Source organism: Leucopleurus acutus, assembly GCF_964270905.1.
Source record: "Leucopleurus acutus genome assembly, chromosome: 8".
NCBI classification, from domain to species: Eukaryota; Metazoa; Chordata; class Mammalia; order Artiodactyla; family Delphinidae; genus Leucopleurus; species Leucopleurus acutus.
The window spans coordinates 8,810,384-8,826,460 of NC_139151.1; the positions used below are offsets into that span (position 1 = coordinate 8,810,384).

A 16,077-nucleotide genomic window follows, 5' to 3' on the forward strand; every position below is an offset into this window, starting at 1 on the left:
CCGCAGGACCCAGATTCTGTTTTGTTGGAGGTGGACAATTGGTGACTAGATTAGAAAACATTAGGCAGATTTCAGCGTCAAGCCTGCGCTCCCGGCTCTTAGAACTACATTTCCCATGAAGATGTACTACATTTCCCATGAGGCCCCGGACGCGCGCGTAGAAAACGCAAAGGGACAGCTTCCTGTCTCGAGAAAAGCTGCGTGGCCGACGACCGGAAGGTAAATGTGGGGGTTTTGGGGTGGGTTATTTTCTGGGTTCTTCCAAGGGGAACGGACAGATGGACAAACAGATGGACGTTTCTCTCTTTCCCTCTAAGCCCCTGTTCCCATACCTTGATCTTTTCAGGAAAGCGCTCTTTAGAGCATGGAAATGGGAACTCGCTAAAGACCGTGTTTTTGTGTCTGGTGCTTCTTGGAGCACTTGTCAGAAACGTGCAGCAGTAGGAGCTTCTTTAATTCGATTCCTTGAGGGCCCTGGGACTGCGGAGTGTAATCTCTTCTTCCTCAGTTAGAATTTTGTTTGCTCATAAAACGAAATATTAGTAGAGGTCGGGATCCCAGTAGTATGTGGGGTGGGCAGGCGTGGCAACGATTTTCAAATTGTTTGGGGGATTACTTTCCAGTATTAGTGATCATAGTGCGTGTTTCCTAATCCTTTGGCTATTACCCCTGCTTCCTTCTTTGGTTTAAAAGTTTATCATGGGGAATGCTCTTTCTACTACTTCCACTGGTTACAAATATTTTCGAGACTAAACCTTTTTAACCTCAAAAAATAGATTGAAAGTCTAGCGACGGCTGTTTTAATGTTTACAGTCAATGCTTAGCGCACGCACGAAATTCCTTTGTGGTAATTTGGTGGCCCCCCTCCAGGTATTACATGACTGTTTGGGAACCACTGTGCTTCACCCGTCAGGAGTCCTCTTTTCCCCAAAATGTCTTATTACTCGCTTAACTCCTTTGGACTAGTTTTTCGGTTATATAAGGGGTTGAACTAGATAATCACTTAGGAAATTTTTTGATCCGGTAATATTGGGCTTTGAGATATGAAGGTGTAAACCATTGTTTTGCTGTAATTTGTATGTAAAAAGTGCCATGTGGCTTTTAACTTTTAAAAAAGAGAGGTTTAAATAAAAACTACCTTTAATCCCACCACCTAGAGTTAGGTGTGTTGATCTTTCCTTGTGCCTTGCGTGTGCAGTATGACTGAGATTGTACGGTACAGTTTGCAACTTGTTTGACCTAATTTGCATTTTTCTATTAGCTTACCATAGATTTCCAGTGACTAATAGTCTAACGTTTAATTATTCACTGTTGTTGGGTAGTTTGCAGTTTTTACGTATCTGCAGTGAATGTATCCTACATATATCTTTGAGTCACTGATTCTTACTTTCCCTGATGAATGCCTAACAATGGAACTGGGTGAGTGAATGATGTTGCTTAAATATTACGGAGAAAATGTATTTTAGCAGATAGTAATGGTCAAGGTCATTCATTTTTGTTACACAGCTGTGTTTTCCTAGAACAAGCAAGCTATTTCTGCTGTCACTCTTCTGGCTTAAATGCTAAAACTGACAACCTCCAGATTTTAGGTGTTTTTGGACCAGAAGCATCAGGAACAAAAAGATCCAAGTTCAGGTGAGCTAAATTAGTGATTTGGTCTGTACCCTAATAGACCAGATTCATTTTGGTTATTATCTCTATCTGGTTCCAGCTGCTAGGAGTTTGAAGTTCTGTTGCAGAGTGGGACTAGCCTTCAAGTGACAGGCATAATTTCTAAGAAAATCTTAGTGGCAAATTATAAAAACTATGGCATTCTATAAGTAACAAATGGAGGGCAATATATTGCTGAAATAATTCTGAAACAAAACTTGGGTTAGAATCTTGCATGTCACACAGTGCTGTTATTGAGCATCTGTTAAAAGTTATTAAAACAGCTGGATTTACTATATTCCTTTAGTAACGAAGGTTATCTACGCTGTTACCTTTCCTCCTTTAGGATTGTGTGTAAAGGGCAGGTTTTTGTTCATTCCCTTTGGCTCTCATTATTTAGGTGGTGAGAGTACGATGGGGAGTATGATTGGAAGCAGAATCATAACCTAGGTTTGAGATCATCTTTGGGAAGTATTTAAGTAAAAATAAGGTCAAATTCACAAATTTCCAAAATTCTTTAATTTTGGGCAGTTGCTTACTGCCCAGCAACTTTAAAAACACACTCATAAAAACAGCAACTCACACTAGCCAAAGGTAACAAGTTTATAAAACAGAAATAGTGCTGGCTTTGCTTACTACTCTGACAAAACAGAAAGACCAGGTCTGTTTTTCTTTTTCTGGCATGATTCCTCTTTCAATTGCTAGATATGAGTGGTAATTTGGAAGTTAAGTGGTATCCGATACCAACGTGACATACACCTAGGAAAGACCAGTGATGGGTGAAGTCCTTACTCTGTGTTCCATGGTCTTTTGAGTTAGTTGTTTCTATTTAAGTAAAAGGAGAGAGGTTAAGAACCAGGTTATCCCAAACAATGCTGTGAAAGGAGAGACAGGTTAAAAAAAAAAAAGGACTTAAGAAGGAGAAAGAGGGAAGGGAGGCTTCTTGGGCATCACACCATTTGCAAGGTCACAACGAACACCCCAACGAAGGGCAGATCGTTTCTTCTCAGTTGGTACTAGGTAATTGTTTGGAACATATATGTGCTGAGGCTTGGATTGGTGTTCTGCACGACAAAGCATCTGTTCTCGGACACCCCAGCGTAATTCCTTCCTGTGATCTTCACCAGGTAACCGCATCGAGTCCCAGTCTCGTTTATACTCAAAGTAGCGGGCTACCCGGTCTACCTTGCCCCGGTTTCGGCTCAACAGGTCCAGCCTTGGGAGAATAAAGGACTTGGGTCGGCTGGCAACGATCAGGTCTTGTTCATAAGCTGGAGGGCCCATTTCTTCTCTTCGTAGACAGCAGATGAGCTGATCTTGAGAAATTCCTTGGTATTCACGTGGTAGACTAAATTTTTGTGAAATATCAACTGGAGATTCCCTATCATCCTGGAACTGCAGATTCATCAGCCTTTGTCTTAAGTCCCAGACATCCATGTCACTTTCTGTACCAGACTCCGATTCACTGATGATCGACTCATCCGTCACTAATACTTCCCCACCTGGCTTTCGACGCAGCACCTTTCTCTTCATCACGGGCTTTCGGAGTCTTTGGGAGGCCTCTGAGACTGCTTCTGAAGAGGCATTGCTTTCTATATGTGGGTAATGCAATTGCACAGGAAGAGCATGTCGCTTTCCTGGGGTTACTGAGGCTTTACTGTAGGGATCATATGGGATGGACTGGGCTGCTCTCCTGACATCTCCCTCACCCTGCCCTGCACAGATATGGGTAAAAGCTGTAGCAGCTGCTAACATTCGTTCTTCTGGATCCATATTGGCCCATTTTTGTCCATCAGGTCCCACAAGTTCCTCCACTGCTTCCCCTACACTGTAGGACCTTCTGCAAGAGAAAACACCAATCAGTTTTCCAGTAATAAATTTCCAGCCCAAAAATCGTTCATTCCCTTCTTGTGTACTATTTTATAGCAGTGAAATGGAGAAAGAATGGCTAAGGCAGTCATAAGTAGAACAGTTAAGTATATAGTAAAATACAGATTAGTACGGGCAGTATGGGAGCACTTTGGAGGGGCATTAACCCAACTCGAGAGTTTATTGACCGCTTTCGTTTCCACTCTCTTCTTATTCACTCCCACTTTTACTGCCTGGTAGTCTTGCCATCTTTAGTAGCTCCTACGACAGGTGAGTTCAGGCATGAGAAAAGCTCAAGAGACTAATGATACGGGGCACAATACTTAATGTACATTATGTAACTTGTACTTAGAGGGACACTTTATGTACCCAGCACTGTTTTTCGTGCTTCACATTTATTAAATTCGCGTAATCCTCACAATTGTGGGATAGGTACTCTTAGTATCCCCTTTTCACAGATGAGTAACATGAGGCATTGAGAGATAAAACAGCCCAAGGTTACACAGCTAGTAAGTGGTGGAGCTGGAATTTTAACTCAGGCAGTCTGGATTCAGAGTCCTTGCTTTTAACCATGAGAGTGATTTAATTCAAAAAACCATCACAAAAGCAGTAATATAAATGCATACACTCCTTATGCTTAAGAAATAACACGGCTTCAGCTGCCAAGCTAACTATGTTCATCCCAACAGCCTGTCACTGAATTAACTTTTAGTACCCAAACCAACCAGTCAAATACCCAATGCCAGTTTCCTGACTGGATCTAGAATAGGTATCTACTGCCCAGTATTTCCTGTGTCTCTACTATTTTTCTTCTTAAGCTGAAAAACTAATACATATACATGTAGTTTAAAGCAAGGACTCCCCACCTCACACCACCCAAACCAAGTTTCACTCTCAAAGGCAGCTTCTTATAATTTCTCCAGTAATGTTCCATATTCATATGCACTTTTATACCATAAAGGAACATATTATACAACTCTTCTAAACCTTAAAGATAGTCTTGGTGATCCAGCTGTTTCAGTACATGTAGACATACTTCATTTTGTTTAAAGGTACATGGAATTCCAGTGTATGGATGTACCATAATTTATTCATCCTGTCCCTGACTGATTTTAGACTTAGTCTTTTGTTCTTAAAAACGAATGTTACAACAAATATCTTGTAAGTTTTTACATACTTGTGCAAGCATATGTGTACATTAAATTTCTAGAAATGGAATAGGTGGGTCAAAAGGTATGTGTGTGCTCCATTTTGATAGCTGTTGCTAGATGCCCTCTGAAGAAGTTGTACTGAGTGTGTATTCCAGATCTTGCTTCTCCTTCCTCTCTCCAAGGTGGTATATTATCAAACCCTCTCCTCTTTGCAGTCAGTTTGGTAAAGAAAATACTTCTCATATAAATTGGCATTTATTTAAATTGAGTAAATTTGAGCATCTTTTCATACATTTACAAGCTTTTTCTCCCTTTTGTATGAAATGCTTGTTTTCATTTACCTCTCAGGTTGTTGGATTTTTTTCTTGTTGATCTTTATATTAAAACTGATTTATATATTCATGGAATACATATCACCTTTACATTTTTCTTGCCAGTTTGTTATTTACCTTCTGACTTTTTGCTGGTAGAAACATATTTTTAGGTAGTCACATTTTTTTGGTTTTCTACAGTTTCTGGGTTTCTACAGTGCCTTACTTATAAATCCCTTTCCTACTTCAACAAGATTATAAGAAAGTTATCTCATGTTTTCTTCTAGTACTTTTATAGTTTCATTTTTTACATTTAAACTTTTCATCCATCATAGATACAGAAACTCAAAGAGCAAAAACCTAAATGAGCTACCTAGACTTAGATAACCTAGTCAGCCTTAGAACAGATGTGGAGATGATGTTCTTTAACTAAAGTAACCATCAGTCAAAGATTGTCTAGTACTGTCCCAGTATTATAGATATAGTACAGTTGTCCTCAGATTATTGCAATATGCCAGGAATTTCAACACTGATATCTAAATTATATTATCTAGAGTGACTTAACTGCTAGAGGTACAGAAATCTTTTATCAGGACATGCATTAAATTTGACTTAAAGATCTTGATGCTTAATTACCTTCTTTCTGCCATCAAAACTGCTTAAAGTAGGAAAATCTTGACTCCAGATTCTACTTCCAATATGAAGTACAATCACTGACAAGTTTCTTCCATCAAGCCAGCTCTTATTGTACCACCTTTAAGACGGAACTGAGTATTAGATAGAACATACAAGCCACTCATTTTACCTGAAATATTGGAAAGCAATAGAAACTTGGAGTAGACATAAATATTGCATATAAACAGATCTTATGATTGGGAAGATGGGACAAATATAATGAGAAGTCAAAAGGAAATGTTTTAGGGAAAAAAAATACCAATAACATCCGTCCTCAGTCATCTCAGCTCGTGAAGAAGAGAGAAATGAAATCTACATATTCCGTAAATTCTGACCACTCTTAACAATGCTAGCTGAATACTTTTTTGATGCTGCTTTCCCGTTCCCACTGTGAATTGGCCAGACAGGATGGAAAAGAATGATAGCTGGATGATCAACCCATAATAAAGCTAATGCTTATATCCCTGGGCAGAATCAAAAGTCCATACCCTTTAGGCATCAAATTAAATCTTAGATACTATTTGAACATAATGGAATGATAGTGACATCACCAAAGCAATCAGCACTAAAATTGTACCTCTTTACTCTCTTTTCAGATAGGGTGGATCTCTATGATTTGTTTATTCCTGAGGTTGTCTTATCATGGCTGAAAATGACATAGAAAGAATCCAGACTGAGAAACTCCTAAAAAGAGTGCAAGAACTGGAGCAGGAGGTACAGAGACTTAAAAAAGAACAGGCCAACAACAAGGACTCAAACGTTAGAGAAAATTCTTCAGGAGCTGTAAAAGCTAAGCGTGCATTTGATTTCAGCGCTCATGGTCGAAGACACGTAGCCCTAAAGATAGCCTATCTGGGCTGGGGATATCAGGGCTTTGCCAGTCAGGAAAACACAAACAATACAATAGAAGAGAAACTGTTTGAGGCTCTAACCAAGACTCGACTAGTAGAAAACAGACAGACATCCAACTATCACCGGTGTGGGCGAACTGACAAAGGAGTTAGTGCCTTTGGACAGGTAAGGGCCATTGTACTGTTCCACAAAGCGAGCAGTACCAATATATTCTAGGTGTACATACTGAGGATTCAGATTATTTGTATCTGTAAAACAATATCTTTCTCTAATTCCACAGGTGATTTCTCTTGACCTACGTTCTCACTTTCCAAAGGGCAAGGATTCAGAGGATTTTAATTTAAAAGATGAAGTCAACGATGCGGCTATAGAGATCCGTTATACCCACATTCTCAATCGGGTGCTCCCTCCAGACATCCGTGTACTGGCCTGGGCTCCCGTAGAACCTAGCTTCAGTGCTAGGTTCAGCTGTCTTGAGAGGACCTACCGCTATTTCTTCCCTTGTGCTGACTTAGACATTGTAACCATGAACAATGCAGCTCAGAAGTACGTTGGCACACATGATTTTAGGAACTTATGTAAAATGGATGTAGCCAACGGGGTGATTAATTTTCAGAGGACTATTCTGTCTGCTCAAGTGCAGCTAGTAGGCCAGAGCCTGGCTGGGGAGAGATGGCAAGAACCCTTTCAGTTATGTCAGTTTGAAGTGATTGGCCAGGCATTCCTTTACCATCAAGTCCGCTGTATGATGGCTATCCTTTTTCTGATTGGCCAAGGAATGGAGAAGCCAGAGGTTATTGATGAGCTGCTGAACATAGAGAAAAATCCCCAGAAGCCTCAATACAGGTAAGTTTAAAAAAATGAAACAAGGAAACACCCAGACCCCCAAAATAAAACAGCTATTGCCCTGAGATATGTAAGAATATATTTTAAAATATTCTTCCTCTCCCCACCATTGTCTAAATAACTAAGTCTCTGATTCTGCCTTCATGAAGCATTTACTCTTAACTTGTAGAATGTTATGAACATGTAGCAGGGAGTGGTATCGTTTAATTTTCTTCTGTTACTGTTCTATCCCTTTAGTAAGAAACCGGTGTTTGGACCAGGACCCTTAAATAATTTTATAGCATTATGGTGGGGCCAAGTCAGCTCACTTCTAGGTGACTTGTTACCACTGAAATTTAATGTAGACCAGGCCTAACTAGTTGATCCATGGTTTGCTGCCTTTTTCTTTTTTTAATTATAAAGTTGTTCAAGGTTAGGGATGGTGTTTTATTTTCTTAACTATTAGATACTCAATATTGACAAAGTTTTCCCCCTGCTTTTAACCCAACTAATCCTGTTTTTTAAGAATTGTTGGATGGCTGCTGTGTATTCTCATACTCTGTTTCTTCTCTCTTTCTCTCTAGTATGGCTGTAGAATTTCCTTTAGTCTTGTATGACTGTAAGTTTGAAAATATTAAGTGGATCTATGACCGGGAAGTTCAGGAGTTCAATGTTACCCACCTTCAGCAGCTATGGGCTAATCATGCTGTTAAAACTCAGATGTTGTATAGTATGCTACAAGGACTGGACTCTGTTGCGGTACCCTGTAGGACAGGTATGACAGGGAACCAGAGTTATACAGGGTTATGGGGGAGGGAGATTCACATAAAGTTTGGAGGTGATTCTCTTGTGGTAAAGTATCCATGTAATGCTTGATTGTATACATTATAGGACCAAAGATGGATGGAGTGATAGAATGGAGAAATGTGAAGCCCTCTATCATAAAGCAGACCAGTGCCTTTGTAGAAGGAGTGAAAATGCGCACTTATAAGCCCCTAATGGATCGTCCGAAATGCCAAGGATTAGAATCCCGGATCCAGCATTTTGTACGTAGGGGACGCATTGAGCACCCACATTTATTCCATGACGAAGAAACAAAAGCCAAAAGGGACTGTAATGACACACTAGAAGAAAATACTATTTTGGAGAAACCAACAAAGAGAGTTTGTGTCGATACAGAAATTAAAAGCATCATTTAACCATAGAGAACTCACCAAGATCTAGGAGGCAACAAAACACCATTAGGCTAAAGAAGTTCTTGCTTGAATAAGAAAGAATTTAAACGTTCTTTCATTCCTGTCCAAGAGAATTAGAGATGGAAGAAGCAAAAAGTAATTTTAAAATGGACATATATTTACATACACCTGGAAACCTGTGCCTTTCGTTCAAATTCATTAAAGCCAGATCCTGCAAGTGTCTGATTTGTTGTGCTGTCCTTTTTAAAAACAAATGAGATATTTACTACTCATCTCAATTCTCATAAAGAGCTTGCCCAAGTGTCAAAAATTAAAAATACAAACTTTAGTAAGTTATATATTTGGTTAACTGGTTTAGTGCCAGGCAAGATACCTGAAAATGACCCACGTGGGTAAGGCACAGCATCTCTTATGAAGCTTATCAGTCTCGTGCTGTGTGAGCCACAAATTGTCTCTGTTGCATAGTCCTTTTTAACATTTTACACATGCAGAGAAAACTCTTAGCCCACGGGCCATATAAAAACAGGCCATGCAGTTTACCAATCCCTGGCCTAGTGGTTTAAGGAAAGCTCTTATAAAGAGGAGACATGCAAGCTAAATCTTGCAGAACAAGTGGGAGTCAATTAAAGTGGGGATAAAGTAGCAGAGCTTTAATTGTGTTTAAGGCAGAAGATGCAGGTGTATGAAAGGTTAAAGGTTACAGCATTTGCATTCAGATAACTGTAAATACAGTAGTACGGCTTCAGAGTAACAATAGCACAGTTAGGAAAGGTAAGCAAGGGTCATGTTTTAGAGCCTTGTAGGCCTTCCTAAAAAAGTTTAAATTTTATCTTGAGAGGCGACTGGAAAAAAAAATTAAGAGCCAGAATTGTGTAGGAAAAATAGTGCTCTGGGTTTACTGTGCATTGCAAGAGGGCAAGACAGTGGGACCAATTAAGAGGCTGTTGGAGCAATCAAGGAAATAGATGATGACGGCCTAGACTAGATTTGCAGAAAGGGGAACGGAGACAAGTAGGTGAATTTGAGATTAAGAAAGGAGAAGCAACAGGACTTCGTGGTTGAGTGAGTGTGAGGCTCAAAGCAGGGACCTTTCAGGATAACTCCTACGTTACAGATTGAAGCACATTCTGGAGACACACACTAGGACAGGAAAATGAGGTGGGGCTTTGCTTGTTCTCAAAGTTGATAAGTAACCCTCAAAATATGACTTATAAACACCAATATTCATTCAGAAGAGTTTAAAGTTCTCTTAAATAATACATTATCCTTTATAGCAATTAAAACAATAAACATCAAAGTAAATGAACTCAGACCTGCTCAATAGTAACAGTTTTCATCACAGCAGAGTGTATTGCTAGTCCACATTTATGATATAATACTATATACTATATGAGATCCAAAGTTTTATTTACCTGCCAACAAATAATTAGTTTGTTCCTACCTATATTCAAAATTCCAGGTATACAAATATGATTTATACCCTCAAGCTGCTAGGTAAAATATAATAATAGATGGGACAATTAGAAACAATACTAACAGAAATAGTACACTGATGCTCAGCAGTGGATGGGCCGCAGAAAGAAGACTTCACTGAAAGAGTTCCAAGTTTAGGAAATAAAATAGTATAAGGAAGTGAAGTGACCCTGTAGTTTTGAAGAGCAAGAAGACACAATAGCTTTTACATTCTAGCAGAGTAGGAACCAGAAAAGAGCCCCATTTTAGAGATGGGGAAATAGCTGGACAAAGTAAGATTTTTTCTAAATGCCAATTGTACGATCCAGGTCTTCTGGAGTTTGAGTCACGTCATCGGTTTTTGGGATTGATCTGCCAACATTTCATAATACCCTAAAAGTCCTTAAAATATGACTGCTTTCTCCTTTAATTTTGATGTAAAGATAGCGTAATCACTGAGCATAGCAAAATATCCCCACTTAAACATGTAAAGACAAACCAAAGCATTTTATTTTTTTCAGGTTCCTACCTTATTTCAATGTACTTTCACTGGCATTAGTTTTCAAGTCAAAGGAAAACCTAGAAAAGAACAGAGTTTAGGGAATCACTCAAAAAAAAAAGTCAACTATAAAGAAATGATACATGGGACAAAAAGCACTAACTAAAATGCCATGCTTAGGGCTTCCCTGGTGGCGCAGTGGTTGAGAGTCCGCCTGCCGATGCAGGGGACACGGGTTCGTGCCCCGGTGCGGGAGGATCCCACATGCCGCGGAGCCTGCGCGTCCGGAGCCTGTGTTCCGCAACGGGAGAGGCCACAACAGTGAGAGGCCCGCGTACCGCAAAAAAAAAAAAAAAAAAAAAAAAAAAAAATCCATTTTTAGCAGATTCTGTAGAAGCAAAAGAGAGGATCAGGGTCTTTGATCTTTTTTTAAAAAATTTATTTATTTTTGGCTGCATCGGGTCTTCGTTGCTGCATGCAGGCTTTCTCTAGCTGCAGCAAGTGGGAGCTACTCTTCGTTGCAGTGCGTGTGCTTCTTACTGTGGTGGCTTCTCTTGTTGCGGAGCACGGGCCCTAGGCGCGCGGGCTCAGTAGCTGTGGCTTGCGGGCTCAGTAGTTGTGGCACACGGGCTTAGCTGCTCCGCGGCATGCGGGATCTTCCTGGACCAGGGATCGAACCCATGTCCTTAACCACTGCGCCACCAGGGAAGTCCAGGGTCTTTGATCTTAAATGAAATCCTTTCAAGGTTAACTAGGTTATATTATCAAATCTAGAAGAATAAGGATCTAATGACATTACTTTTGGTAGTTACCACAGAAAAACTCAGGACAATCATCATAGATGAAGCAAATCAGAAGTCCCAAAATGTAACTTTGAAGAATGACTTCATTTATCTGTATTGTATAATACGTTGTATAAATTCCAGAGTCAGACCAATGGTAGGGACTAAATGAATATGAGGAGTAAAGTAGGGCTTAGCTTTTTCTTTCTTCACTGGAAAAATGGAAGGAATTATTTCAACAGGTTGTGAAGTTTAAATGAGATTTTATATATATATGTTTTTATATATATTATATATGTAATATATAAGTATATATATTATATATATAAATTAAATGGTGCTTTGTGAGAAGTATTACACCATTCATTTCAATGTTCATGCAATACAAAACTACCCACTAAAAAGATAAACACAGAACAGAGGAAAGTAGGGACAGAAATGGAACAGGACTCTGGGCTGGAATGGGCTGGAAGAATTCCAATACTAAGGCCCAAAGAGATTTTTTTTTTATGGCATGTGTAGTATACTATACTATGATTAACATGTTTTCTTTGCAGTTAAATTATTGCACACTTTTTCTTTCTCGAATGTATGAAGAAGATAGATGCTTGCAAATAATAAAATATAAAATTTAATAACGTCCACAAGTAGCTGTCAGTTTTTTCTCTTTTTAATATAAAGACCTGATAATCCTTTCTCCTTACTTAGGGGGAAACTTTCACATAGAAGCTAGCACAGCTTGTATTTTGTAGATAAATACAGATGATATTGACCAAAATACCCAACAGTACCTTCTGGTCAAAATCTTAAGCAATTCAGTGTCCCATGTTTGCCTAGTTGCAAGTGAAAGGATCTTGAGGGTGGAGGGGAAGGATTTTAAATTGGAATAGCAGGGCTGGATCACTAGTTAGATTCTAAACTTTGCTGGGAGGCTATTGCAGATTTAGAACAAATTTCTCTACCTCTCGGAAGGAAAGCATGCAGCTTCAAGAACAAAAGTATTAGAACAAAAGAAAACAAAACACCCTAAAAAAGACAACCATAATCCAAAGAGACAGCAAACTAGTGGAAATACTGTAACAGGTTCAAAATCACTAATTCAAATTCCTATTAGAAAGCTATTAAAAGGTACAAACACCAGCAGAATAGGAAAAAGACAGGTGATTTACTGAAGAAATAATGACTAATAAACATAGAAAAAGATGTTTCACCTCATTAATAATGCAAATAAAAATATTAAGCTATGCTTCTAGATTGGTAAGACTTTTCAGTACCCAGTGCTGGCTGGAGTGTGGAGAAATAAGTACTCTTACACTGTGTTCTATGTGTTGGAGGAGGGTGTGGAGGGGAGATGACAGTTTTTCTAGAGGGCACTTTGGCATTATGAATCAGAATTTAAAATGTACCATAATTTCTAAGCCACAAAACGTTTCCAAGAAATTATTCTAAGGAGATAAACTGGACAAGAACGCAAACATGTACATGTACAAGTAACCACTACCATGCTATTTTCTGTTGATGAAGAAATTGGAAAAACAAATGTCCATCATTAGGGGATAGGTTAAATAATACGTGGTATAGTAGAGCCATAGCAAGAAATGCCATGCACCCATTAAAAATGATAATGCAGGGACTTCCCTGGTGGTTCAGTGGCTAAGACTCTGCGCACCCAATGCAGGGGGCCTGGGTTCCAGCCCTGGTCAGGTAACTAGATCCCAGAGGACGCTACTAAGAGTTCGCATGCCACAATGAAGATCCCGCGTGCCACAACTAAGACCAGGTGCAGCCAAATAAAGATTTTTTTTTAAATGATAATGCATATCTACATTTGGCATGGATCAAATCACTTATTCCTAAACTATTAGGGACTAAATAAGGCATAATCTGCTTTTTAAATGAATATACTTTGTTATATTCAAAATACACAATTATATAAAACAAATACATTTACCAATCATGTAAATATATACTCATAATGAATACATCTTAAGTAAACCCAAATATCAACACTGATTTTTTTTTTTTTTGATCTGTGGCTGATGGAATCTCGAGCATTTTCTTCCTTTTTAAATATGTACTTAACAGTGCTTGGATTTATTTCTACAAATACTGAGATTGTATACTTTTTATAACCAGAAAAAAAAAAAGTTGTTTTTCTTTCTTCATTCTGGGGCAGGACTATAGGATTCTTCAATTTTACACGCTATCCTAACTCATTAGGGAAAGCGCTTCTCGCACTGTGACATCCGGAAGTTCACAAAAGGTGAAACTAGAGGGGGAGAAGACTTTTCTCCCTTCACGACGACAACAAAGACCAGAGACTGCACCAGCTGGCCCGGGGCGTGGTTATCGTCTCAGACGCTCACGGCCTCCGGGGAAGCCGGCTGCCCGCGGGCACCGGTCCCGCCGCCCACAGGCCCATCGGCCCCGTCCACCTTGCAGAGCGGCGACCACGAGGGTGCTCGCCGCTGCGGGCGCCGGGCTGGCAGTGGACCGGCAGCTGGTGCACATCATGACCTTGAGGGGTCGAACGCGCTGGCGGCACGCACGGCGCCGCTCACACGTGCCTCCGCAGGCCGCACACCTGGGCTCGGCGGGAGCGTCAAGGCTCCGTACGGCGCCCTGGGGAAACCGGCACCCAGGGGAGGGAAACTCCAATGCCGCGCTACTCAGAACCTGACCTCTCCACAGCTGTGGGCGGGCGGGCGGCCCTAGGGAGCCAGTGCACCATCTCTCTCAGCTCTTGCCCGCTTACCGGTCCAGCGGACGTCCATCGGCCGCACCGAGTCCCGCCGCCCCGCTAGCTTAGTACCGCAGGTTTCGGTTAGCGTCCCACAGCTCGCGCAGGCGCACGACCCGCAAACAAGCCCAGGCTGGCGTTAACCGCCCGGCCGCCCAGATTTAAACCCGAAGAGCGAACGGCCCCCTCGGCCCCGCCCTCCTCCTTACTATTGGCCCAGAGGGTAAACGTCTTCCAAGTGTACATCCCGATTGGTGCCTATTTTCTTTTGGCCCTCCCCCATGGGCGGGAGGAGGCCTGGGACTCCGGGCTTGGATTCGCCAGGGCCGCCACCCGCCGAGCTCCAGCGCGTAACCCGGAACCGCGGCGGCGTCGCTTTTAGGTGTCCCCGAAGGGGAGGAGAGGACTCTCAAGCCTCGGTTAACAGCGAGGTAGCTGGATTTGGGGAGAGGTGTTCTAAACGTTCCGTTCACCTCAGGGGAATCTTCCCTTCCCTGCTCCGGCGGCTGTGGGGCTGGGAGACATCGGGGAGGGCGGCTCTCAGAGCCGGGTTGGAGCCACTTCCCTCGGTCCCGCCTCTTGCCTCCTGACGGTTGCCCTGGAGTCTGATACACGCAGGTTCCGTATAAAGACCGGACGCGCATCCGCAGAGTCCTTCCCGTGGTTTCCGAGGCTCTCTGATTTGACCCATTGCTGTGTCTCCAACCCTTGCCAAAGTGACTGTCAAACTGCTCCCACCACTCCAACTTCCTTGGGTGAACGAGGCCTCGCCTGTGGTTTTCCTCTGGAATAATCCCGTCTGCTCCCTTCGCATAAACTTACCCTTAAATTTGTTTTGTTTTGTTTTGTTTACGTACCTGGGGGAAAAGTCTAGTGCTTTGGGAGTTGCTGGCGGTGAGACCTAGAAAAGAAAAAGGGTGGAGGTCTTAACAGCGCAGTGTCCTCATCACTGCCCTGCAACCTAACTAAAGCAGCTTGTCCCCCTCGTCCTGAGCGTTCTGTACCCCACCTCACAACAAATAGGAAGGTGACAAATTTAATTTACACTATTAAATTCAGGATTCAGTGAGAGGGAGAAAATAATCCGTAATCTTTTCCTCCAAACTTCATATTACCTTACTCTTACCCCTTTGTCCTAGGGCCTTTGCACTACCTCTAAGGCACTTCGGATTTGTTGGGGGAAAGAAGAAGGAATAAACAAAGGAGAAGAAGACAGAAGTAGTTTGTGAAGGTTTGAATGACCCGACCCCTAGATCTCCAGTGTCTTAACACGACTTTAGTGCACACATTCTTTTCTCATGAACAAATATCCCACGTTTAGGTTTCGTCATCTCATAGCTGCATGTCTTTTTCAGCGGCATTGAATTTGTCTTAGAAACAAGAGCGGACAGAGTCATTTTTCTTACCTACTGCTTTGCTCATTCAGCAAACTCCTTACACACACACCCCCATTAGTTTCTTGTTCTCCTTTATGTTAAAATTTTATCTTTGAAACCCTTTAATCAATAACTTGAAGGATCTATCTTCCGTCATCTTTCAAGTGGTATCTTGTGTTCAACTCAATCCCTGTTTTTTGGTGGACCACTTCATCCTCCAGCTTTGTCTAGATCTGATTTGATAATCCTCGTGGTTCCTTGAAATCCACTGAACTCAGGTCAAGAAGACTTAGCCAGGGCCATTTAAACTACAGTATATGGAAGGAAATCCTATTCCTGCAAACCAAACTGCATCTTTTAAAAAAAAATATTAAGGAAAATTGCAAACATATGGAAAAAATGAAGCTCCGTGAACTCAATGCCAGCCCCAACAATTATTAACTCCTGGCCAATCTCGCTGCTCCCATATCACTATCTACATAACTCCTCTTGTGTTTCTTTGAAGCAAATAGCAGGCATCTGAAAGCTATAAATATATCAGTATGATTTCTAAAAACATAAAGGACTTTTAAAAAGCATAACCACAATATTATTATTACAGCTAAAATATTTAATGTATTTCCTTAATATCATCAAATATCCAGTTTAATTTTCTGCTTGCCTCGTAATTTTTTTTTTTTCTCTACTGTGCTTGTTTAA

General features: G+C 41.0%; 2 protein-coding genes across 2 annotated transcripts; one reads left to right on the forward strand and one right to left on the reverse strand.

Annotated features, from left to right (window-relative positions):
* The first annotated feature begins 178 nt into the window (after positions 1-178).
* Positions 179-8,730, forward strand: PUS3 (pseudouridine synthase 3). The gene is made up of 5 exons (XM_082844207.1): positions 179-219; positions 6,253-6,673; positions 6,789-7,354; positions 7,918-8,108; positions 8,225-8,730. Exons 2-5 carry the CDS (start codon positions 6,299-6,301, stop codon positions 8,530-8,532), a joined length of 1,440 nt encoding a protein of 479 aa, XP_082700333.1. The 5' UTR covers positions 179-219; positions 6,253-6,298; the 3' UTR covers positions 8,533-8,730.
* On the reverse strand, positions 2,214-14,114 carry HYLS1 (HYLS1 centriolar and ciliogenesis associated). Its single transcript, XM_082844208.1, has 4 exons — positions 14,018-14,114; positions 10,511-10,560; positions 5,618-5,735; positions 2,214-3,490 (listed from the first exon to the last, which is right to left on the reverse strand). Exons 3-4 carry the CDS (start codon positions 5,629-5,631, stop codon positions 2,563-2,565), a joined length of 942 nt encoding a protein of 313 aa, XP_082700334.1. The 5' UTR covers positions 5,632-5,735; positions 10,511-10,560; positions 14,018-14,114; the 3' UTR covers positions 2,214-2,562.
* Between the last annotated feature and the right edge of the window lie 1,963 nt (positions 14,115-16,077).

Coding starts and splice junctions, on each gene's coding strand:
- PUS3 (XM_082844207.1), top strand. CDS start 6,299: ATGGCTGAAAATGACATAGAAAGAATCCAGACTGAGAAACTCCTAAAA. Junction 6,674..6,788: donor GAGTTAGTGCCTTTGGACAG/GTAAGGGCCATT, acceptor CTAATTCCACAG/GTGATTTCTCTTGACCTACG. Junction 8,109..8,224: donor TGCGGTACCCTGTAGGACAG/GTATGACAGGGA, acceptor TATACATTATAG/GACCAAAGATGGATGGAGTG.